This window comes from Hemicordylus capensis, chromosome 8 (genome assembly GCF_027244095.1).
Source record: "Hemicordylus capensis ecotype Gifberg chromosome 8, rHemCap1.1.pri, whole genome shotgun sequence".
NCBI classification, from domain to species: Eukaryota; Metazoa; Chordata; class Lepidosauria; order Squamata; family Cordylidae; genus Hemicordylus; species Hemicordylus capensis.
In genome coordinates this window covers 27,770,949-27,794,606 of record NC_069664.1, presented here as the reverse complement: position 1 = coordinate 27,794,606, position 23,658 = coordinate 27,770,949, and the positions used below count along the sequence as shown (strand labels likewise).

General features: G+C 46.5%; 1 protein-coding gene across 5 annotated transcripts in view; it reads left to right on the top strand.

The window, feature by feature from the left end:
• GRIK4 (glutamate ionotropic receptor kainate type subunit 4) overlaps nt 1–23,658 on the top strand; it is a 341,226-nt gene that overhangs the window by 202,398 nt on the left and 115,170 nt on the right. For 4 of the 5 annotated variants that reach the window (XR_008311082.1, XM_053269826.1, XM_053269825.1 and 1 more), the window contains exon 4: nt 11,784–11,948. Coding sequence is in view for 4 of the 5 variants with exons in the window: in XM_053269826.1 (XP_053125801.1) it covers nt 11,784–11,948 (165 nt within the window). In the remaining variant the exon portion in view is untranslated. Of the gene's footprint in view, nt 1–11,783; nt 11,949–23,658 lie in introns of those variants that run through there. The other variant, XM_053269829.1, reaches the window with a different exon arrangement.

The following is a 23,658-nucleotide window of genomic DNA, read 5'->3' as shown; positions in this document are numbered from 1 at the left end:
ACGGACCTCTACTGCCTCCAGGTCCTCAGCATCCTCATCCGTGCTTAGCATGCCTTATCCAGATAGATTGTGCCTTTCAGTGTCCCGCACGCCGGGTGACAGTTTGCTCTGCAAATGCTGGTCTCTTTCCTTCCTTTGCTTTTTTTGCTTGTGGCCATTTTCTGAAACCTGCCTGCCACTTGCTATCCATCAAATCTCAAAATCTAGTGTCCAGAACGCCTTGCATCTCTCCACTCCATCATGGCTGCTATAAATCCTGACAGGTATCTTTTCACCTATATTTCCAATGTCTTGCATTTCTACATATCATTCCTTGCTTGCTGGTTTAGGTTTTATTACTTTCCCCGACCACCACCAGCAGTGTTACAATTCTCCACTGATTTAATTAAATCTCCTGCTCATCTGATACATGCACAAGTTTCTTGGCTCCATGACGTCTTTCCCCCACCTTCTCCCTGGCGGCCAAACTAAATGACAGCTCAATATCGCCCTTACCTTGCTTACCTCCATGCAGCCTCGCTCAAAGCACTTTCCTTTCAACCACAGTCATTTCCTGTATCAGAGTCCCCTCTGGGAGAAAAGGGTCTGAAGAAAGCATTGGCCATGGGCAGGAGGAGGATTCTGCAATCCTCACCCATTGTCAGTACTTACCAGTGCTCAGACCCCAGACCAATGAGCTCTCATCTGATTGGGAAGAGCAGCATCCTCTTGTTTTCACCAGCACAGATATTATTATTATTATTATTATTGTTGTTGTTGTTGTTGTTGTTAATTATTATTTATTACATTTCTATCCCGCTCTTCCTCCAAAGAGCCCAGAGCGGTGTACTACATACTTGAGTTTCTCCTCACAACAACCCTGTGAAGTAGGTTAGGCTGAGAGCGAAGTGACTGGCCCAGAGTCACCCAGCAAGTCTCATGGCTGAATGGGGATTTGAACTCGGGTCTCCCCGGTCCTAGTCCAGCACGCTAACCACTACACCACGCTGGCTCTCATATATCTAGCTGAGAGACAGCCAGAGTTCCCCCCATGCCTGTCTACCCGAGCAGACTGCAATAGGAACAATCTCAGTGCCACCCATTGGGTCAACCACCCTGGCACCACTGCCTCACTTCAAGCGTCTCCGGAGCGGTGACAGGCATGCGGAAGCCCTGATCGGGCAACACATAGTGCCTGTGTCTGTTCTGTTGTCGTGATGTGGGAACACATCTCCATTTCACTAGAGCAAAGGTGACAGGAATGCAGATCAGGTTCCTCAGATTGCAGCCAGTTCTCCGGGGTTTGTAACTCCCAATCATTTCGCAATATTAGACAAAACTGGGATTTTTTTTTTAAAAAAAAAATCAAAATTATCTAGCATGGCTTGTGCTAATTGCTTAGCTCTCAGGGCCAAAATAGACATTGCATTAAATGCGGCACTGACTCGTCTGAGACTTGTTTTTTGTTTTTACTTTAAAATATCAGCTGCATAGGGGGCCCAGTCCAAACTGGGATCTTGGTGCAGAAGTAGTGGGTGTTTTTGATGCTTTTACTTAATAAGATTTTCCAAGTGAAAATCCCATCTAAAGCTGCTGTGGGCCTTTTCTGGGTGTGACTTGGTGCATTGACCCATTAGAGGACCCATGCAAGGAGGACATTTTAAAAACAGGAAAATGACAGAGATTTATTTTATTTATTTATTTATTTATTTTTACATTTCTATACCGCCTTTCGTTAAAAGAAAACCCCAAGGCGGCTTTCAAGATAGCAGGCTTGGCACCTGTGTACCTTCAGGACTGCTTCTCCCTTCCAACCGACCCGCACTCTGAGGTTGTCTCAGGTGGGCCTTCTCAGAGTGCCGGGCTCAGGGGAGGTGCATGGGACCCGGGCTCGTGGGAGGGCCTTCTCTGTGGCAGCCCCCTCCTTATGGAACACTCCTGAGATTCATAATGCCCCTCTCTTCTGTCTTTTAAGAAGCTCCTGAAAACGTATCTATTTAGCCAGGCTTTTAGTTTTTAACATGGGTGGGGTTCTTTTCCTCTTTTCCCCCCCTTTTCTTTCTCCCCTCCCCCTTCTTCTCTTGTCTTCGTTGTTGATTTAATTTATGTGAACCGCCTTGAGTCTAAGGAAGTCAGACGATCAATAAATTTGATAGATAGATAGATATTGGGTTAAACATCACCTACCTCCATGATGCTGTCCCCATCTGGATTGTGCTCATGCATAGCTGCTAGGCTGGTTTTGCCCTCAGCCTCAGGGGTTCTGGGTTCTAGAAAAAACAGAATTAAATTTCCTACTTGCAGCCTGGCACACCACATCGCAGCATGCCAGATTCTGGAGAAGGGAGGGGAAGAGACCTCTCTCCCTCTGTCCCTCCCTTTCTCCTCCTGCTTGGCACAGCTTTCTGCTGCTAGAGCACCATTCCAGGAAATGGGGTAGAAGGGAAAGGGAAAGGGAGAGAGGGCTTGGAAGATTGGTGGGGGTAAGGAGACAGAGGGATTCCTTTCTGGCTCAGATTGCAATCTGAGCTAGAGAAAAACTCAGGGCTCATAATCCTTGCCTCATATTTGAGGCAAGCATTGCAACCCATGCAAAACTCTTTCTTCTGAACCCAGGAATATGAGTCCCAGTGACATCACTTGTGCCAATCAAATGAGCCTTGCTTGCCTCTTCCTCTAAAGTCCCCACTGGAGTCATGGATCACTCAGACAACCTGCCTTTCCTTGTCATTTTTAGCCCTGCTTGGGGAGTATCAAACTGTATGTTGTGGAATGAGCTCTTGCCCCTTGGAGCATCTTTATTGATGCTGTTGCTAAGGGAAGGGCTAGCAGGACTTCAGACTGTTGCTGTGCATTTGCTCTCTCTTGGACTGAAGAGCGGCCGCTCTGCCACTGTGCCCAGCTCCCCATTAGCCACCGGTCCAGAGAGGGCCTTCATTACCAAAGCATTAATGGCTCTTCCGTGATAAGGTCTGTGGTCTGGCAATCAATGAACTCAGTTAGAAGATGCATTTATAAATGCAGAGTACAGGCAAAAGGAAGAGAATCCTCCAGGCACCCAGCATCAGAATAACAGCCAGACCATCTCCCTCTCTGACCAGCATCAAGGCCCCCTTTCATAGCTTTGTTTGTTCATTCAGTCAGACGGGTGCACTTGCTCCCGCTCTCCTCTTGAATGCCTCCGAAAAACGTCAGCTTTTTTGTCCATCCCCTCCAAGAGTTGGTGGCCCATGAATGTCACACGGATGTGGCAGGTGTTTTGAGCTCCTGGGAGAAAGATAGCTGCACCTCTGTAGCTCATGCAAGGAGGGAGAGAGAGAGAGTGGTTACACCTGAGATCACAAAAGGCCTGGAGGAGGGAGTAGCAGCTAGTAACCTGGCAACACACTTCTTTGGGTGTACCAGATGGACCATTTTTACCTGGACAGAAAGATAAGCTTTTGGCAGGCAAATGACATTTTGAGTATTAACAAACCCAGTCTATAAGCCCAGCATCCTTCAATGTGTCCCTGGGCGTCAAAAGGGAGCCAGTACCTATTGTCTACCCTCCAAGGCAATTTGAAAAGGCTGGTTATTTTTTTTTTTTTTTTTTAGTGTTGATGCACACAAAACAATGATTAAGAGAAGGGAAAATGGACCCTATTATTAAGAAACTGAATTGCAAAGCTCCTGGCTATTTCGCTATTCCTCCTTCCACTCCCACCCTACCTCTTTCACCTAAATTCTCATTTTTTCTCTCTCTCTCTCTCTCTCTCTCTCAAACTCCATTTAAATGCAGATCTCTCAGGTCCTGTCCAAAAGCAATAAGAATAGCAATGCTATGATCAGCCAAACATGTTCGAGCCTCTTTGTCTGGATAGGAGAGATTAGAATTTTGACAATCCTTTCCTTTTTCAAATGATTTTTCAGTGTAACTTTTCCCCTTTCTTCCCCCACCCCACCATCCTATACGGGGTAGCAGTGGATATTTTGGTAGCATCCAGCAGCAGAGTCCATCAGAGCAGCATAAACCCTTCCACTTCTCCACTGGAGCTCCACATGACAGGCCCATAATGAGGGACTTTGCAAATTCCTCACAGTTTACTGAATTGACAGCCTGAAGGGCTGAGACTGTTTCCAACAGAGGGGAAATTCACAGAAACAAGCCAATCTTGCAAACATCTTTAACCCAGCCAAAATGACAAAGAAAGGGGAATCGCCTCTTTTTAAAAAAACAAAATCCCCAAATGCTGATTAGCTTTCTGTTGGTTGGGTCAGCCGCAGATATTCTTCAATAATGGGAAAGAAGATTGCGGAGGTGCCTATGGGAACCAGGGGATGCCTTCCATAGCAAAAATTCAGTACACATGCAGCTTGAACTTACCCTTAGTTCACTGACATGAGTGATCTGGAGCTCTCTGTAGTAGACAGAGATGCCGGTGAACTTCTCCCTAGACAGACCTGGAAATGAATTTTGGAGACTCATTTAAACCTGCCTCAGATAGGAGGTGATGTTTTCAAGCATCCAAATTCTTCTTCAGCAGACATTGAAATGGGAGATGGAGCAGAATTGATGGCTTCCCTAACCCCCTGTTTAATGGCAGTCTACCCTATTAAAAAGGAGCAAAACTGAAATGCTGCCAGGGCAAAAATTGAGCAGGGGGATCCAGCCCCTCATGGATACTCATGGGTTCTCTGAAAAGTTGAGTTCCCCCTCTCCTTGCTGCTTATGCCTCTGAATTCCCCTCGCCCCCACTCAATGACATTGAATAGCACAAGATGGGTCATATTTCTGGGCCATGACATTGCTCAGAAAAACTATCAGAGCTCTGCTGAATTTTTTCCAGAACTTGGGTCATTTCAGGGAGGGTTCCTCCAAGGTCACTCACTGAGTTAGTTACACATACATAATAGACTGTTTTTCTAGCATGAAGGCTCTCTTTAGTATGGTGTTTTACTGATGTGGACCAGTAGAGTGGTGCATCAATGAAACAAGACACAAAAAGAATCTCAGTGCAGTTCTACATTCATTCATACTGCTGCTCCTTCCACTCAGCTCTCAATGGATGCAGAGTCAGTTTGCTCACCCATGAAAGGAGGGGCAATAATTGCTAGGTGACTGCTGCCTCAGCCATAGAATTGTACTTGTGCTCTAGGTTAATTGATGTTCCAGATATAAGTTTAATGTTTGATTAATAAAGCTGTGGCCTGCAATTTATTAATCCATGCAACATGCCTATTTGGGGACCCGAATGCAGTGAGATTGCTCCAGACAGTATTTTATTAATATATACGTGCATATTTCTAATGAAGGGAGGAGAAGATGCACATTCACTGAAGGAGCTGAAAGCTGTGTCATACAATGTATGTACAACACACTGTGTGCATCATTTGGAATTTAAAAAAGCAACCCAGAGCATTTAGGATTCTTAATGCAAGGGTTCCTATTCAGAAACAAGGTCAGGGAATTCAGGACATCAACATTGAGGAAAATAAGCAATGGGGAGGAATTCTGGAAGCTTTACTAACAGTGTCTTCCAATGATTTATAAGAGGCATCCTCTGAGAGGCGACAGACATGTTTATATTAAGGTTAACCTAGAAAGGTCAGGTAGACTCTAGCAGCTCAGAAACCACACAGTGACAGCCGTTCACTGTTTATTGTGAAACTGTGGCTGGAGCATGAATTACCTACTGAAGTGCAATAAAGACCAACAACCATATTGGTGCTGTCAGCATGTTTCATGTTATAAATGTACTAGTGATACAGGAGGCTACATAAAGAGAGTATTGCTTTATTGCATCCCAGGAACTGAACACAGAGGTTGCTTTTTCCAATCTCAAACCTGTAGCTTTTCCTAAATTATGTCAGAGAATGGGTTTTCCTTAGGTAAAGGTATTGTACATCCTTTTAACCATGTGAAACACAGTTTTCTAGATTGTTCATATATTCAGCTTTTCTAAGACCTTGGGGGCGGAGGGAGAGTCTGGTGGGGGAAGCAAAAGGCCTGTCTTCTGAAATTCCATAGAAAGAGTAGACAGAAAGAGATTCCTATGGTTTTTGCTTTTCTGAGTGCCTGGTTAAAACATAGAGGTCATTCACACAATCAAAAACTGTGTTCTACCCAGGTTTGGGAGCTGTGTATACTCCCAATTTTTGATTGTGTGGAAGCAAGGTTAGAGGAAAACCTGTGTAGCTTTTTCTCCTACCTTACTTCCACACAATCACTTCTACCCAGGTTTTCCTCTAACCTTGCTTCCACACAATCAAAAATTGGGAGTACACACAGCTCCCAAACCTGGGTAGAACACAGTTTTCGATTGTGTGAATGACCTCATTGTCTTTGATAGTAGGCAATGAGGTCTGTTGCATGAGACAATGAGGGTAGGCCTCATCCTACCCTGATGGAGATGGAATGTGAGCAATCCCACCCTCATCTACTACTCTTTTCTCCCGCTCTCCTCTTGATCTCACCCGTGATCACTTCTCCCCTTGTCCTACCCTGCTTTCTGAGTTCACATGACTGTGGATTGGGAACTCACCCAGCTCTCCTACCCCTGGCTGGTAGTTCCTCGCACCCAGGCAAGGGTTGTGAGAAGAACCAGCCTATAAAGTGGGCTCCCAGCTTATCTTCTATGGCTAAATGTAGACCCAACAACTTCAGATTTGAAACATTTGAGCAGAGTTCCCAATGCATTTGGCATCCATAACAGTGTTGTTACTTTACAGACCTACATGGCTAATTTATGTATTTATCTTGCTAAGGATGCCAATCAAAGGAACTATTTGCCCCACTGACGTTGCAGAATAGAGAAGCCCAGGAAAGCAAGGAAGGGAGCTAAAAAGTGAGGGGGGGGTGCAATTTGTGGCTAATACAGTTCAAAGGCTTTCCCGTAAATTTAGAAGGATTAAAGACTTATTTGATGCATGTCCCCGTATTTTACTGACAAGAATAGATGAAAGTGAATTTAAATAAAGATTTTAGTTCGCTCTTAATTATGCTGTTATTATGCCAGTTTTGGCAAAGTATTCCCCAGACGAAAAGTTTTAAAAATCAACCTTTTAAAACATTAAATTACCCTTTTAGTCTGCCAGCTCTAATGATAAATAAAACTCCGTTCAATCTCATTAACCACCCTGATCGCGGGCTGGGTTAATATTTGGTAGAACTAACTACTCTCACAATCATCCTGTGGATATACAAAGAGAGAGGAAGAGAAAAAAAATTAATGGCACAAAATTGCAAAAACAAAACAAAAAAACACCTTATAGGGAATTGAGTTTCTGCATAAACAGGGAACAGGGCACGAGGGATGTGGGTTTTTTAAATGCAGCTATGGCTGCTGCCAGCTGGGAGGGGGTACCTCTGTGTTTCATGGGCACTATACTTTGTAGGTCTAAAGCAATGTTGTGCAGAATTCTTTCCTCCTCATAATCCCTCGTGCCCTGTTTAATGCAAAGAGAGCCAGCGTGGTGTAATGGTTAGAGTGCTGGACTAGGACCGGGGAGACCCGAGTTCAAATCCCCATTCAGCCATGATACTTGCTGGGTGACTCTGGGCCAGTCACTTCTCTCTCAGCCTAACCTACTTCACAAGGTTGTTGTGAGGAGAAACTTAAGTATGTAGTACACCGCTCTGGGCTCCTTGGAGGATGAGCGGGATATAAATGATGTAGTAGTAGTAGTAGTAGGTAGTAGTAGTAGTAGTAATAAGGCTTTCCACAAGTGGTTGGCCAGGGAATCTCTGGGCATCTCCACATAGTAGATAATAATGGGATGTCTTCTAGGGTGGCAGTTCATTTCACAGATGGAGGTTTTGTTGGCCATGGCAATCATCCTGTGTTGAACTGGTGTTGCGTAGTGGTTAGAGGGTCAGACAATGAAGCTCTTCTCACAATCCGTGAGTCTGAGAGTGGCGAGTCTGCAGGGAGATCACGCTTAGCAGACGAGCAGCCTCCAAGCCCTGGGCGGCCGGACCGACCACCCACACGACTGCCAGCTCCAGGGATCGGGGGCCACCCATCTCCCGGAAGTTCCGGGATGCCCCGTCCGAGGGTGCAGGGCATTCTGAAGAGACCCCCAAGGCCAGGAGGCTGGCTGCAGCCTCCCAGTTGGGGGTCTACTTGTGTGTCATCATGCACTGCAGCAGCACACGAGCAACAAAATGAGGTTAGTGGAGCACTCACTCCATTAACCTCATTTAAGGGGAGGGGGAATTAGGCGGGCTAGCCGCCTTGGGACCACCTGGCTTGCCAGTGAGCCCGGGAGTTCCGACGATCAGTAGAAAGCGGACTAGGCTCCCTTAGCCTGCTTTCTACTGATTGTGGGAATAGCTTCTATGACTGTGTTCAAATCTCCATTTGGCCATGAGTTCACGGAGTGATCTTGGGCCATCTTTTATTTATTTGTTCACACACACAATCATTTTCAAGACTCAGTCCATGGGGTGTTTAGCATCTTGTGTACAGATCTAGAAGTTCACTCTTTCTTCTTATACCCTTGCATCAGTTGGTTTTTTCAAAAGGAACCTTCCCAAGTTTGAAAGTGTTGTGGCCATCAGAAGTAAACTCCTTAGCAACAGGTTGTTCACGCGTCATTGTTGTGAATGCTAACTTGTGGTTTCTAAATGGTGTATGGTGTATTGTAGTTTTTCCAACATGTTGAAATCGAATGAATGAATGAATAAATAAAATAATTGATTCAGCATCTCACTGTCTGGGCCTCGACAGTGTCCTCTATGTTCATTCCAGACATAAATTGTCACAAGGCCAGGAAGATGCTTCTGGGAGCCTTTGTACAAGTAGTAGGGTGGCGGGAGAGGTCTGCCTGGAAACTCCTGGCCTCCTCTGCCTCTTCTGTTCTATCCATCTCCTTCACTCTGAGTGCTGCTCTACTAAGCAACTGGCCAAGTGACAGCAGCTATGCTAGGCTGCTTTCGTTTCGTTTTCCCTGGTCCATTCAAGAATTGCAGGTCATCCTTCTGTGTAGGAAAACAAGAAGCTGCCTTACACAGAGTCATGTCCTTGGTCCATCTAGCTCAGTATTGTCCACTCTGACTGGCAGCAGCTCTCCAAGGTCCCAGGTGGGAGTCTTTCCCAGCTCTCCCTGGAGACGCTGCCAGGGATTAGACCTGAGACCTTCTGCATTTATGCAGATTCTCTTCCACTGAACCGCACCTGCATCCCATAAGGGGGATATCTTACAGAACTCACATGTAGTCCACCCAAATGCAAACCAAGGAGGACCCTGCTTAGCAAAGGTCCCGTGTTCATGCTCTCTGCCATAAGACCAGCTCTCCTCTTCATCACAGTGTGACAAATCATGTGTGGACATATGAATAGTCCTCTGGTTCACTAGCCCAATCTCCCCTAGCTACACACCGGATGACAGCTATGCTTCTCCCAGTGGTCACAATTTTGCCCTAACACTCCCCAACAGCCGAGCAATGCTACGTGGTTGCTTAGCATTCCTCGGAGTGGGGTGACAGGGCAAAGCAGTGGCCTCACAGTTATGCGGCAGCCAGTGTGTGGTGTGTGTGTGTGTGTGTGTGTGTGTGTGTGTGTGGTTCTTTCCTTCCACTATTGATTGTGGTCAAATAGGGGTTTTTTGCAGGTCTTTGGAGCACTATGAAGATATTTGAAACAGATTTGGCTTATTTTAAGCCAAATTTTGGGTTACGGCCCATTTGACCCACGAGTATACCCCTTGGGTTCTGGCAACATTTGAACTCCCCCCTGAATCTCCTCCTAGTTGCTTCCTCTCCGCCCCCATCATGTTGCATACCCCTATTCACCCACTCAAGCAAACTCAAAACCCTGGATGGCCAGCAAGGAATGCTTAAGCATGGCTCCCACCCTTCCTTCCACTACAAAGTGCCCTCTCCTGAGCATGCACGGCAATGGAGAAGGGACCACTGGGATGGTCATGCCGTACAGCTGCGACATCTTCTGACGTTTGTCCTTCAAAGTCACAGCAATGCAGGAGCTGTTCTCTCCACGAGTTAGACATGGTACGCCATGCCCTGTGTCTATGTGTGTGTTAACATGGGCTTCGAGCTGGCAGGGCGCTGTCGATTTGTGGTGCTGCTTCTGCTTAAATAGCTTTGTGAGCACGCCAGTGGCCCGGCCAGCCTCCTCTGATGTTAAGAGCCGAGTCTGAAAGGCAGAGACGTGCATGAATAGCTGCTTGGGAAACGGAGCGTGCTTTATCTGCCTCATTTATCTCACCACCTCTCAGTTCATCCACATGGATGCTGCTTAAATTTAATGGGAGATCTGTGTATGCCTTAGGACAGCACGGTCGCCGCCGCTGCCGCCACCACTTCCCCTGCTGTGCTGATCCCTCTGTGTGGAATCCTGACACTGTAGGTACATTTCTTCAGAACTGGAGCTCTTAAGTGCAAATTAAATTTACAGCCCCGGGGGTGGCGGGTGTGTAACCTCAAAGGATAGATTTCAAATGTCCCACTGCCAGCTCCGCCCACCTTACTAAGCCCCGCCCACACATTCCGCCTACCTCCCACCTTCCCAAGCCACACGCTCCCATCCTGTGAAAATGCTTTCAAAACATGTCAACTAACTACATGAGTTGTTTCTCTGGTTGTTGATTTCTGCAGAAGTGCTCAAATGGGGGGGGGGAGAGAGAGAGAGAGAAGTCAGGAAGAAAGCGACATCTATTAAATGAAGCTTCAAAGCAACTATTCTGGGACTATTCTGGAAGCAACTATTTTTGTTTTGCTCTGAAAAACTCCACAGCATGTCTCAAACAGGCACTTGAATTCCCCGCACCAGTGGCACTTGCAGGGTTTATTTTGTTTTTTGCTGTAACCCTGAGATCAATCCAACCACCAGAGCAAGGTGCAAACAAGTATTTTGGGTGGGGAGGGGGGAAATAAGGTGCTTCTGAGCACATGCTTGACCTAGGAATTTATTTCCAATAGCAGAACTGAGCTCACAGTCCTGTTGCACAAAAAAAGTATTATCATCCTCATATTGGAACTAGGGAACCGAGACTAAGGAAGAGGCTTGCCTATCGCCTTCTCAAGTTGCCACCACCTACTTTCCTAGCCCCCTGCTTCTTCTTTCTCCTCCTTTCCCAGGAACATAGGAAGCCGCCGTATACAGAGTCAGACCATTTGTCCTTCCAGCTCAGTTTTGTCAATGCTGACTGTCAGTGGCACCCCATGGTTTCAGGCAGGAGTCCTTCACAGCTCTACCTGGAGATGCTGCCAGGAATTGAACCTGTGGCCCCAGACCTTCTGGGTGCCATGCCCCTCTCTAGGATCTGAACAGCTCAGCCGCCCAAGACCTCTCTGCATGTCCTGCAACTCTGTGATATCAGGACATTTCAGCTCTAGGCCCTCCAGAAGGGGCGAGGTGGTCCTGAGGGCATTAAAAATAGAATAATTCATGCACCAAAAAGCCCTTCCTGTCCTCTTCTCCAGCTAAAATTGAATAGTCAAGAGCAACATCTTTTATTAACAAGCCTTGATAAACGATGCTGCAGCCTCCTTCCTGACACATCGCTGAATATTGAGATTAATGTTAAACTTCATCTGTTTCTCCTTCTTCTTTTTTAAAATGTTCTACAAGCAAACACAACGCAGCATTTATCCCCTGCCTGCTGCAATGCACAAGTTCAAGAGGGCAGAGTGTTTGTATGCACCTTGCCTCAAAAGTAGCTCTCCAGCACAGACCAGCAAGAGACATCCAAGAATAAAAACGCCAGGCTTTCCTCCACTTGAAATGTACCATTTAAGCTTCCGTTGTGTTTAACCTCCATTTTCTGATCCCCACCTTGACTCACATTGCATTTCTTTTCTGCAGCCGCCATTCTGGACGACCCAATGGAGTGCAGCAGAGGGGAGAGGCTGTCCATTACGCTGGCGAAGAATCAGATTAATCGGGCTCCGGAACGAGTTGGGAAAGCCAAAGTGGAGGTGGACATTTTCGAGCTGCTGAGAGACAGTGAATATGAGACAGCTGAAACCAGTACGTACATCTCCAGGGACTGGGTTTCTTGTCAGCAGCACTTAATTTCTAGAAATAAAAAGATACTGAAGCTCTTTGAGGTCCGTAGTGGAAACCCCAACCTGATTTGGAAGCTGAATTTGATCTGGAAGCCTTTCCCTTGATCCCTGTAAAAGCATTATTATTACTTTTTATCCTTATTATCCTTCTCTTCCTCCAAAGGGTTCAGGGCAATGTACATGGTCTTCCCTCCCTTCTTATTTTATCCTGTGAGATAGGTTAGATTGAGCTACAGTACCTAGCCCAAGGTCACCCAGTGTGTTTCATGGCAGCGTGAGGCTCCCTGTTCTCCGACTCAGAGCTCCCTGTTCCAAGTTTGACATTCTGCCCACTACACCACACTGGCTCTTGGTCCATGAACTGTGTACAGTCAATGCAGGGAGGTGCCACTCCCAGATACCCACAACCTGGATGCACAACATATATGCATGGTCTCTCCCTTGCAAAAAAAAAAGTTCAGGCTAGAAATCACACAGAGAGAATCTATATGAGTAGAATATGAACATGAGGAATGATAAATGTATGGATGTTAGGACAGAGCCTGTGGGTGCAATTCCTTCCCTCCCGCATGCAGTGTGGCCATCAATATAGAGAATTGGTCTAAATGGATCATAAATTGCAGCAGTTCTGTGCACAGGCAGTCTGAATAGATGCAAAAGACCAAAACCTAAACAAACATGCATGAGCTGGAATAAAATGTCAGGGCAGGCTTGTGTGTATGATCTGATCCTGTCCAACAAGAAATGCCGAATGTTCATTCCGTGAGGTGCCTCCACCAAGCTGGGCTTCCGACAGACATGTTTTTGCCCCTGACTTACTCCAATTAGGAGTTTCTTGTGGCCCCCTCAGTGTATTCAGAAAGGGACAATCCTGTCCGTGCTTATTGCTAGAAGCAGTCACATTGGAACTGATGGGATTACTCACAATAGCAAGCATCTGCACTGCTAGTAGGCCCCAGAAAATCAGGGCATGCATTAGTGACACTGACTGGCTCTTTAGCTCTGACAGTGCCCTCCAAACCTATGTCTGTAATAATTACTTAAGTGTGTAATGGGGTTTGAAAATGGCTTAGAAGGCGGTTGGGCTGCGCAAGTGGAGTCCTCCTTTTCATTTATAAACCATGCATAAGTAAAGACCGTAAAAATTTCCGTCACGGTTCTGCCTCGCCTCCCCGGGCGTGTCTTGAGTGGGAACGGTGGTTGTGATTTTCAAATACATTAGTTGGCATTTGCCAATTACCATGCTGTAAACACCCCGCAGGACTTGGGTGCAAAGGCAGAATGTGTAATTGGTCCAGCACTATAAAATCTAGAAAGATTTGTATTTAGAACTCCCCCCCGTTTTTTTACAGGATTTCTCAGACTTTAACGCACATGTAAAGTGCGTGAATCACAGCTTCCATGTTGCTTCTTAAAGTGTGTTTCTGGCTATGTTGAGTGTGAAATTTATACATCCACACGCCTTTTCTTTCTTTCTCTGCTGTGAATCCATAAAGCAAGGATTCAACACATTCCTAGAATATGAATTCAACAGCTATTAGCTGTGATATCTAAATGGAGAGGCTTTCACGGGACCCACAATTGTTTTGCCCCACAACCTTCCTGTCAGGACCAGGCCAGAACTGAATGGGACCTCAGAGGAGAAGGAGGACGCCGTAGTTTGCTGCAGTGCCTGTGAAAGTCAAAGGGAGCCTGCAGACCCTGATCTCTCCTATGCTCCCCAGACCAGCACCAATAAGGCTGCAGATCTGGGGGACCTGATGTACACTACCTGGCTGCACCCACCAGCTCAGAACCCTTCAAAGCCGTTCCTGGGACCCCAGGAGTCAAGGCTGTGGCAAGGCTCTGAGCAGAGGTCCAGATCAGGAGGGGAAATGCCCATCTAGCAGCAGGCCTCCCATTCCCGAGCCCTTCACATGAGGCAGAGGCCAGCCAGGATGTCCATGCTGCATCAGGTAGCCTCCAGGAAGAGGTGGGCCAACTCTCCATCTCAGTTGGTTCCCAGCTGTTGCTGATGAAGCACCAAAGCTAGACCGGTTTGAGTTTCAGGAGATTCCTGCGCTGGACAGTGCCCTGGTTCTTTGGCAAACCTTGTTCTTTTAACTGCCCAGCCTCACTTATGTCATCTTAAAAGCACCGGAGCTGTACTTCTTTTCAGAGGTTTTCCTGGAAACATTTTTCCCCTGCTTTTCACAGCTGCTTGCTGCTGTCTATAGCTGCTGTTTCCCCCTCTGCTGCTGTTTTGCCCCCCCCTTTCAGGAAGATTGGAAACTGCCTTCTACTGAGTCAGACCACTGGTCCATCTAGCTCAGTATTGTCTCCACTGACCTGCAGTAGCTGTCCAAGATCTCAGACAGGAGTCTTTGCAAACCCTACCTGGAGATGCCGCCCGGGACTGAACCTGGGACCTTGTACATGCGACAGGGATGTTCTACCACTGAGCTATGGCCCCATCCCTCAAGGAGAGTATTTTAAAGCAGACAGTGCTCACGTGTAGTCACCCATCCAAATGCAAACCAAGGTGGACCCTGCTTAGCAACGGGGGCACAATTCATGCTCACTGCTGCAAGACCAGCTCTTCCCCACTTTTCCTTCTCTAGATGATCGTAGCCTATGTGATTCATTATCAGTCGGATCTCACTCAGGAACAACATCACCAAACCAAGTCCGTGAGGACAAGGATCCTGCCATTTATTCCCTCTGCGGACTTATTCACACTTCCTCTCCTCTATTGCAGCCCCTCACACCCCACCAAATTTCCAAATGGGGGAGATACTTTTGCAGCTGATGAAAGCTTTTGCGAAAAGGACTCCCCTTTTTGGCTCAGCCCCATGACTAGGATCTCCATGTTTAGAGGCAGTATACCCCTGAGTACCAGGGGCAACCAAATGGAGTTTGTCCCTGCCTTCATCTCCAGGTTGTGACTGCCTGGAGGCAGCAGTCTGGCTACTCTCGCAGAATGAATGCTAGACTTCAAAGACCTCAGTCTGATTCTGCAAGGCAGTTATTTTTTAAGCCTTCTATGCCCGTGACCATCAGCCCATATTGTGGTAGTCAATGCTTATTGCATGTGAATGGTCACGGTTTATGGGAGAGAGGTTTTCTCCAGGGTGTCAGGATCTGCTCATGGGGACATAGAAACCTGCCCAGATGTGAAATTCAGCCAATTCCTAGCAATAGTCTTGCGTTTGGGGAGTTTTAAAATAACAGTTTCTTGCCGTGGAAATCTCCATCTGCATTGGGTGCTTTTAAGGTCCTGTAGTTGTGGCAGGCTTACCTCTACTGAACTATGTATTAATATTTCCACTCATCAAGTAAAAGAGCACCCAAGAGTTGAGGAAATGGATATTTGCAGGATTCGCAATCGGCCCTCTGCCCCTCATCTCCTTCTTTAGGTCATCCAAGAAATCAACTCTGCTGTCTGAAGGATTTTCTTGTTCTGGATTTGCCTGACTTCTCACCTTTTCTCCATGCAATTGCTTCTCATGGCATATAATAGTCACAGAAACCATTTAGATACTTTAACCTGTGGCCGTGAGGCTTTTAGACATCTCTTTAATGCCACTGTCAGATTTCAGGCATCTCGAATTGCTCCTGACCAGATCTCTCATTTCCAGAATTACATGTGTCCAAAATGGTGACATTTTGCATTCTATATAATTAACATTTTAAAGAGACTCATGTGAGGTGCCCCTTCATCCTTTTCCTCATGCACACTCCTTTACTTCTTCCTTTCCCCTCCCCCTTCTTTCTTCTTATTAAATTTTCAGAGATAATGCATGAATATAGAAAGACACTCTTAAAATGAATCTTCTCCTCAAAGCAAAATAAAAGAGGAAGAAAAGAAGCATGTCATATTGTCTGCTCCTCCATAGGATGATTTGGTTTCCATGTCCCTTCTCCCAGCTTTAGAGAGCGTGTTAATGGCCACCATTGCCAAACACCCCAAATTCCTCTCAGCCATTCTGTGAGAAGGTGGCAGAAGAGCAAACCTAGCGCTGAGGGGCTGGTCAGTTGACTACTCAGATATTTTAATTCTGCTTGTTGTTTGGTTGAGGTTAAATATTGTCAGCTGTTCAGGGAAGTCAACCATGCAAATGTAGCAATGTGATTCTCCCCCCCCCCCTTTCATATCATTGGTAACAGCAGGAGTGAGTCACCTAGTTCCCAACTCTGATGAGCTGAGTTAAGGAGCAAAGGATCCTCACCCCTTCCATGTGTACACACACACACACACACAATCTTCTCTGCCACCCTCAAGGAGCTTCTGCCCTTTCCATGGCCAATGCAACAATGTGGATTAGCTCTTCCCAACTCATCACGTGCTGTAGTTGAAGGCATCCCTGGACAGGAAGTGGAGGAGATGTGACGTAAACACCCAAGTCTCAGGTGCTCTGGAATCTGAACTGCCATCAAATCCATAGCATTTGCTAGGAGGTCCCTTCAGTTAGCCCCTGCTAACTGAACAAAGGGGCACCTTTTAAAAGTGGTGATTCTCTTCATTTGACAGAGAGAAAGCAACTGGCCCTATCTGTCCCCAGCACAGCATCCCTCCAGTGGCTGTTGTTGGTGTGTTTCTTTTCTAGATTGTGAGCCCTTTGGGGACAGGGAGCCACTTTATTTAGTTACTTTGTATTTATTTACTTATATCTATGTAACTTTGGTTGAAAAGTGGAATATAAATATTTGTCATATTCGTATTATATTTGTGTTCTTCCCAAAGCAATCTGCAGCTGCTCTGTGAAGTGACTTGGAAAGACTGAACTCTGGAATCTCCCAGGAGAGTGTAGTTTTTGTAAATAGCACATTTCTCTCTCATTCTCCACTTATTGTTTTATTAAATTAGTGCTTTAAAAATATGGTGATTTTTGACTAGCCAATTGGCCAAGCTTAAAAAAACCAACAACCCCAAAACACACACCATTAAATTACAGCCGTAAATGAAGCCCTTACAAATTTCCATTTTTGAGACATAATTGACTAGGCTATAAATATAAGATACCAAATCAATTCTGTTTTTCCTTTTAAAGTGTCTTGCTCTAAAAGCTGATTTTCATATACTGCTTAAGATGGGGTTTCTTTGCGCCAATCTCTCTTTTTAATCCAGAGCAGAAGCAGAGAGTTCTTAATCAGGTTCATGGATGGCTTGACACGCTGTGTCTGTACCTAAAGACAGCCAACACTATTGACTTATTCTTCTTGGAAAACCGTCCGTAAATTACTGTGATCTGAAATGATCCGGCAGTTAAAAAAAGGTTATTGATGGGGTGCTTCTGGCAATTACTGGTAAAGCTTGCCTTCCTGGTGTGTTTGACTTCCTAAATCCCCTTACAGAAGGCAAGGTGGCCTGTTTAATCATATCTTTCCCTAACAGCCGGCTTCCTTGGGAGGTCCAGAACTGAGCTCTTTTCTTGCCCAGGGTACCAGACTGTCTCCCGTGGTTTTGTGCATTATGAATCCTCCACCCACTATTCTAAACACTCAGAGGCATTTCACCTGACAAAAAGAATGGGAGGGTTTCTATAATTTTGAGAGAGAGAAACAATATTTCAAAAGATTTAGCTGGCTTCCATCTAGGTTTAGTCAGGCACAAGAGGTGGAGAGGAGGGTAGCACAACTTTCCCCTCAAGGAGACTTCCACGGTGCTTTGGGGGCTCTGGAGATCACAGTCAAAGGGACATTTGGTCTCTGTGTGTAATGGGCAGCATACAGCAAGAAAGGATTACATGGGTCAGTGAGCAGAGCTATTGCCTGTAATGGAGCATGGCACAGAATGAGGGGACCCTTGTCTTAACGCAGGAGAGGAGAGGGAGATGAACGTTCCATAGAAATTGCAATATTTCCACACCTCTCAGACCTGGGTGGGAGTGGGGCAGCAAGAAGAGTTCCTTCATCTCTACTTTGCTCTCTGCTCTCACTGACAGATACAGTGGTCAGGATCCAAAAAGTGTGTCATGGAAGGAGGGAGGGTGGTGTGCCCAAGCTCAATGAGGCAGGTACGTAGCCATAGGGGCGCTGTGTAGGCCTAGCCTCCTCAAAGATATCTCAGCCTTTGATTTTTAGCTTCTTCTTTTTTTAAGCAAGTCTTTAGTCCCTTCTGGCAACGTTAGGGGAAATGGATTCTGTCCAATTGCTCACTAACATCTAAACTTACTCCTGCCTTCCAGTGTACTCAGTGAGTGTTATATTTTACGCAGTTAAATAACTTTAAACATACTCAGTGACCGGTTTGTGATTTTGGCTGTTCTGTCACAATTCTCTGCACTCTTTGGCCTCCTTGCCACAAAAATGTCTGCTGAGGGGCCTCCCCTGCCATTTTGCAGATTTCCTTTTCTCTCTGTAGCACCTTGTGATGCATCAAGGTAACTTTCCAAAGGGCTTTTTCCCCAGGGATCCCGGGAGCCTTGGACATACTAGGAAGTTCCCATGCAGTGGCAGGAGCTCTATCCTCATGGAACATCTTTGACTGCTAGCTGAATTCCATCTAGGAATTTCAGCAGCAGCAGCAGCAGCAATGCTAACATAGGTGGGCATTTAATGCTCTTTAATAAGCTGAGCCTGAACAAGCTTCTAATTGCATTTGACAGAAGTTCTGTTTTTTAAAAATATTTTAAAACACTTTTTCCCTGCCTTTGAGAATCCGGGGTATGGCAGGGTAGAATTTGAGAACTGAATAGTTATTAGTGCTTCATGACTTCTGAGTCATTTGTGAGTCATGGGTTCATGCTCCCAGCATCCCCCATTCCTAGTCCTGCTCTTTGCTTTATCAGATGGAGGCTGATGAATCCCATGAGGAAGGGGAGAATAACTAGAAACCAAAAAAGCCTGAAATCTGAGGAGATAGTTTCCACCAGCATGAATGCCTAGGAGGTGTATGAGGATCAGGAATCCAGGCCAAGGCCCTGGTGCTCTGGGCCTCAGTGGGATATTAGCATCCTGCTCTTAAAGATGGGGGGGGGAGAGATACTGGTGTAACAAGAGAAGAAACTCTCTCTACATGGAGTAATCCTTCGCCGGAGGCCTCTCCACTTTGTTTCAGTTCCTTTTCTCTAATTCCGGTGGATGTTTTCACCCTGCAAATGATAAGCTTCCCCCCCCCCCTTTTTTTCCTCTGGCGGTTGTTGGAGCTCAGTTGCTATGACGACTCAGCCCCTTCTCCCGGCGTCTTTTCTCTCAGCTACCCGAGAGACAAAGGGTGACAAAGCGTTCACCAAACTTCCCCTCTTTCCTTGAGTGACAAAAATCCACCCCCCTTAGGACTTTTGACTCCTTCACACACGCATGCCCACATGCAAATAGAGATGGTTTCTGCTTGAAGCTTGAGACTCTGAGACAACAGACAACACAGGCACAGTCGGGGGATTTTTTCCCCCCACAGGGCCAGCTTTGGACCAAATGCTGCCCCAGGAATGCCTTTGTGGTGTCCCTACTTTACCTTTGCAACAGCCTGTATTTATGGTATTTGTCGCCCTTGCGTGGTTTTGATTCACGTTCTGCATGCACGATTTATCCTATCATATCAGATGATAAAACTGCATGCATGGATGCATATGTATTCATGACACACATAAGCCCATAAAGGCAAAATTGTTTCCTCTAATCTTACAGAAGCTCTTAAATACTGAGAATAACCACAACACCTGACGACACCTCCCCACCAACCTAGCACCCCAGGCAGTCCCCTGGGCCACTGCCCCTACGCCCAGCCCTGGCTCAGCTTTAACACCCATGCTGTTGGCTTTCCAGGGGTGGGGGGCCACAATAGCACCAGCAATACTGGCATTGACCAGGTCGCAGGCTGGAAATGACTGATACAGAGACGCAATGAGCTCGTTCCCATGAGCAGCCCAACCCGGAGAGGGCAGGGCTAGCCCGGGTAAGGCAGGCCAGGAGAAGCACTGGGATCATTCCTGATCCCGCCGCTTCTCCCCCTGCTTTTCTCCCCAGCTAAAAGTGAAGTAGGGGATGAGTGCACGCCTCCTACCTCATTTCCGGGTCATGTGGGCACTTGGGCTGCCGGCAGCTGCCCTCGCCCAGGTTGCCAGCAGCCATCTTTGCCATAGAGCTGGGGGGGAGGAGTGGCCCGGCAGCAGGAACTTTCCCAGTGCTCTGCGCTGCGTGTGCAATACGTTGTGGGGTTCCTGGGAGCCCAGTTGCCTTCCCCCTACTCCTGCTCACCATGCCACTTGGCGCCGTGCCACTTGTCTGGGTGCGTAGGCAGCGGAACCCTGTCCGGGCTCGGATCATGTGGGGGAAAGCAGGTAGGCTCCTGCTTTCCCTCCAGACCTCCCTAGTCCCAGTCACTTTGGTTGTGTGAATGACCTCTTTATGTTGGGAGGACAGGATGGGGAAGGAGCAAGGTTGCAGACCGTCTTGAGTCATTTCTTAAACAGTCATCATCTCACACTCTGAGCATATCTTGGTTTCTCTGAAGGAGGGATTTGCTCTAAAACTTCTACAAATTCTATAACTTCTGCTAGAGAGGTGCTATCATCCCTATTATAAGAACGGATAGAGAAGGCAGAATGACTTAATAGGCAAAACGGAGAATAACTCTCTGGAGTCTTCACTTCCTGCGCCATCCTCATACCACTACATTATACATTCATGCTTTTTTTTTTTAAAGGCTGAAAGTAACCCATTATGATAATGTCCAGGTCTCTTGACAACAAAGACTTTTCTTCAGTGATTTCTCAATAATATATGTCAAAGCTGGAGGAACTTTTTTGCAAAAGGGATTCAGAATGACAGAAGCTGCTGTATCCCAGATATACTCTTCCAGCTTTATTACTTCTGTTTCCAATTTGGATTTTTTTTTTCCATTTGAGAGGATCTGGACCATAATGAAATGCATAGACAGCTGCTATGACACACAACAGCAGCAGCAGTGTCCCTTAATTGAATTCTACAGGAGCTGACATGACTGTATCCATGTCCCCACCAGCTCCATTGTCCTCCCTTCCAAGAGAAGAGCTGGTCTTGTGGAAAGGTAAAATGTGCTGTCAAGTCGATTTTGACTCCTGACACCCACAGAGCCCCGTGGTTTTCTTTGGTAGAGTACAGGAGGGGTTTACCATTGCCTCCTCCTGTGCAGTATGAGATGATGCCTTTCAGCATCTTCCTATATCGCTGCTGCCCGATATAGTACCAGCGGGGATTTGAACCGGCAACCTTCTGCTTGTTAGTCAAGCATTTCCCTGCTGCACCATTAGGTCTACATTGTGCTAGCAAGCATGAATTGTCCCCTTCGCTAAGCTGATTCCACTCTGGTTTGCATTTGAATGGGAGACATGTGTGAGCATTTTAAGATATTCCCCTCAGGGGATAGGACCGCTCTGGGAAGAGCAGAGGGTTCATAAGAACATAAGAACAGCCCTGCTGGATCAGGCCCAAGGCCCATCTAGTCCAGCATCCTGTTTCTCACAGTGGCCCACCAGATAAGTTCCCTCCAAGTTCCCTCTCTGGCATCTCCAAAATAGGGCTGAGAGAGTTTCCTGCCTGCAACCTTGGAGAAGCCACTGCTGCCAGTCTGTGCAGCCAATACTGAGCTAGATGGACCAATGGTCTGACTCAGTATAAGGCAGCTTCCTCTGTTAGGAACATAGGAAGCTGCCATATACATTCCTAAGAGGAAGGTGTGTTGTGAGTAAAATTGCCCCCCAAATTCACTGCCAGCATCTTCAGGAGCCTGTGCATCCGTGAGCTAGATGGTGAAGGAACCCCTGAGCAAGAGAGGCAGAGGTCACTCTGGGGTTGTCTGTACAGGTGCTCTGATGACAGGTGCTCTGTTTTACCTGATAATCATTCATTCATTCATTCTATACCGCCCTTCCCAAAATGGCTCAGGGTGGTTTACATAGAGAAATAATAAATAAATAAGATGGCTCCCCGTCCCCAAAGGGCTCACTATCTAAAAAGAAACATTAGATAGACACCAGCAACAGTCACTGGAAGTACCATGCTGGGGGTGGAGAGGACCACCCCCCCGCTAAATAAAGAGAATCACCATGTTAAAAGGTGCCTCTTTGCCAAGTTAGTAGGGATAAGTGACAACACATCTCAGCACTTGGGAGATTTTGTAGCTGGGTGATCAGGGAGGACGGATGCCATGCTTTCTGCTGTGATGGCTCCCTTAGTTTGTCAGGGCTGGTTAATGTCACCGCAGGCCCTATGGCACCCAGCCGGGCCACTACTGAATGGAACGTGCAACAAAGGGGAACCGAGGCTAAAATAATTTAATCCATATTGGCTATGTAAATTAAGAATGAGGAAATGTAGGCAAGTTTGTCATCCATCATGTGTTGCTTTAACCTGGGTCATTTCCTCACTTAATATCTCCCATTAGCTGCCGTGAAAACAGTACTGCAGGATGGGTCTGGAAGGCTCTGTCAGGGTGCCGGGAAAGAGATGGGGAGAAGCAAAGTAACAGGTTCAGTTTACACCATTGGCTGTCACCTAGGAGGCTTCTTCTTCTGTGGCCCTCCTTCAAGCCACTTGGAAGTAAAGTTGCTGCATATTTGAATGCTACAGAGGATGCTGCCGCCTACTGAGTCAGACTCAGTAGTTCTAGGACCCGCGGAAGGGCTTTTTCAGTGGCTGCCCCACGTCTTTGGAATTCTCTTCCCCTTCAGATTTGTCTAGCCCCTGCTTTAAATCCTTACTGAAGACCTTTCTTTTCCGCCAGGCATTTGCCCTGTCATTGACTTTATTTCCTTTCCATTTCCTATTTTAGTTTGCAATTTTTAGTTGTAATTTTTAATGCTACCTTATTTACATGTCATTGTACACTGCCTTTGGAGTGGGCGGTATATGAAATAGCAATAGCAATAGCAATAGCACTTACATTTATATACCTCTTTATAGCTGGAAGCTCTCTAAGCGGTTTACAATGATTTTAGCATATTGCCCCCAACATTCTGGGTACTCATTTTACCGACCTCGGAAGGATGGAAGGCTGAGTCGACCTTGAGCCCCTGGTCAGGATCGAACTTGTAACCTTCTGGTTACAGGGTGGCAGTTTTACCACTGTGCCACCAGGGGCTCAATGCTTCTAATATAAATAAATAAATTAAATTAAATTAAATTAAATTAAATTAAATTAAATATTGGTCCATCTAGCTCAGTATTGTCTACATGGACCGGCAGCAGCCCTTCAGAGTTTCAGGCAGGAGTCTCTCCCAGCCCTACCTGGAGAGGCTGCCAGGGATTTTCTGCAGGCAAGCAGGTGCTCTTCCATTGAGCTATGATTCCATTCCCTAAGGGGAAATATCTTACAGCGCTCATATGTGACCACCCACCCAAACGCACACCAAGGTGGGCCTAACTTAGGAAAGGGGACCATTCATGTATGCTACCACAAGGCCAGCTCTCCTCCCACAGGAAGAAGAGAACTTCCTCTGCAGAGCTATGATAGTTAAGTGGAATCTCCATGCATAAAGGCAGCATGTCTCCAAATCCAAAAGCCACTGTGGTTAGAGGGATGAGACCAAAATGCTCTAATGAGAAAATTCTCTAATGAGAATTTTTGGCCGAAATGGGTGGAGTGTAGAGGAGTGAAGTGGGGACCCACGCCAGCCCAACTCACAATTTTTCTCCATTGGCAGTCTCTTTTGTGGAAGCAGCAGCAGAGGTGCCCCATAATGGATGCCCCATGATGGTGTCTCACAGAGGGA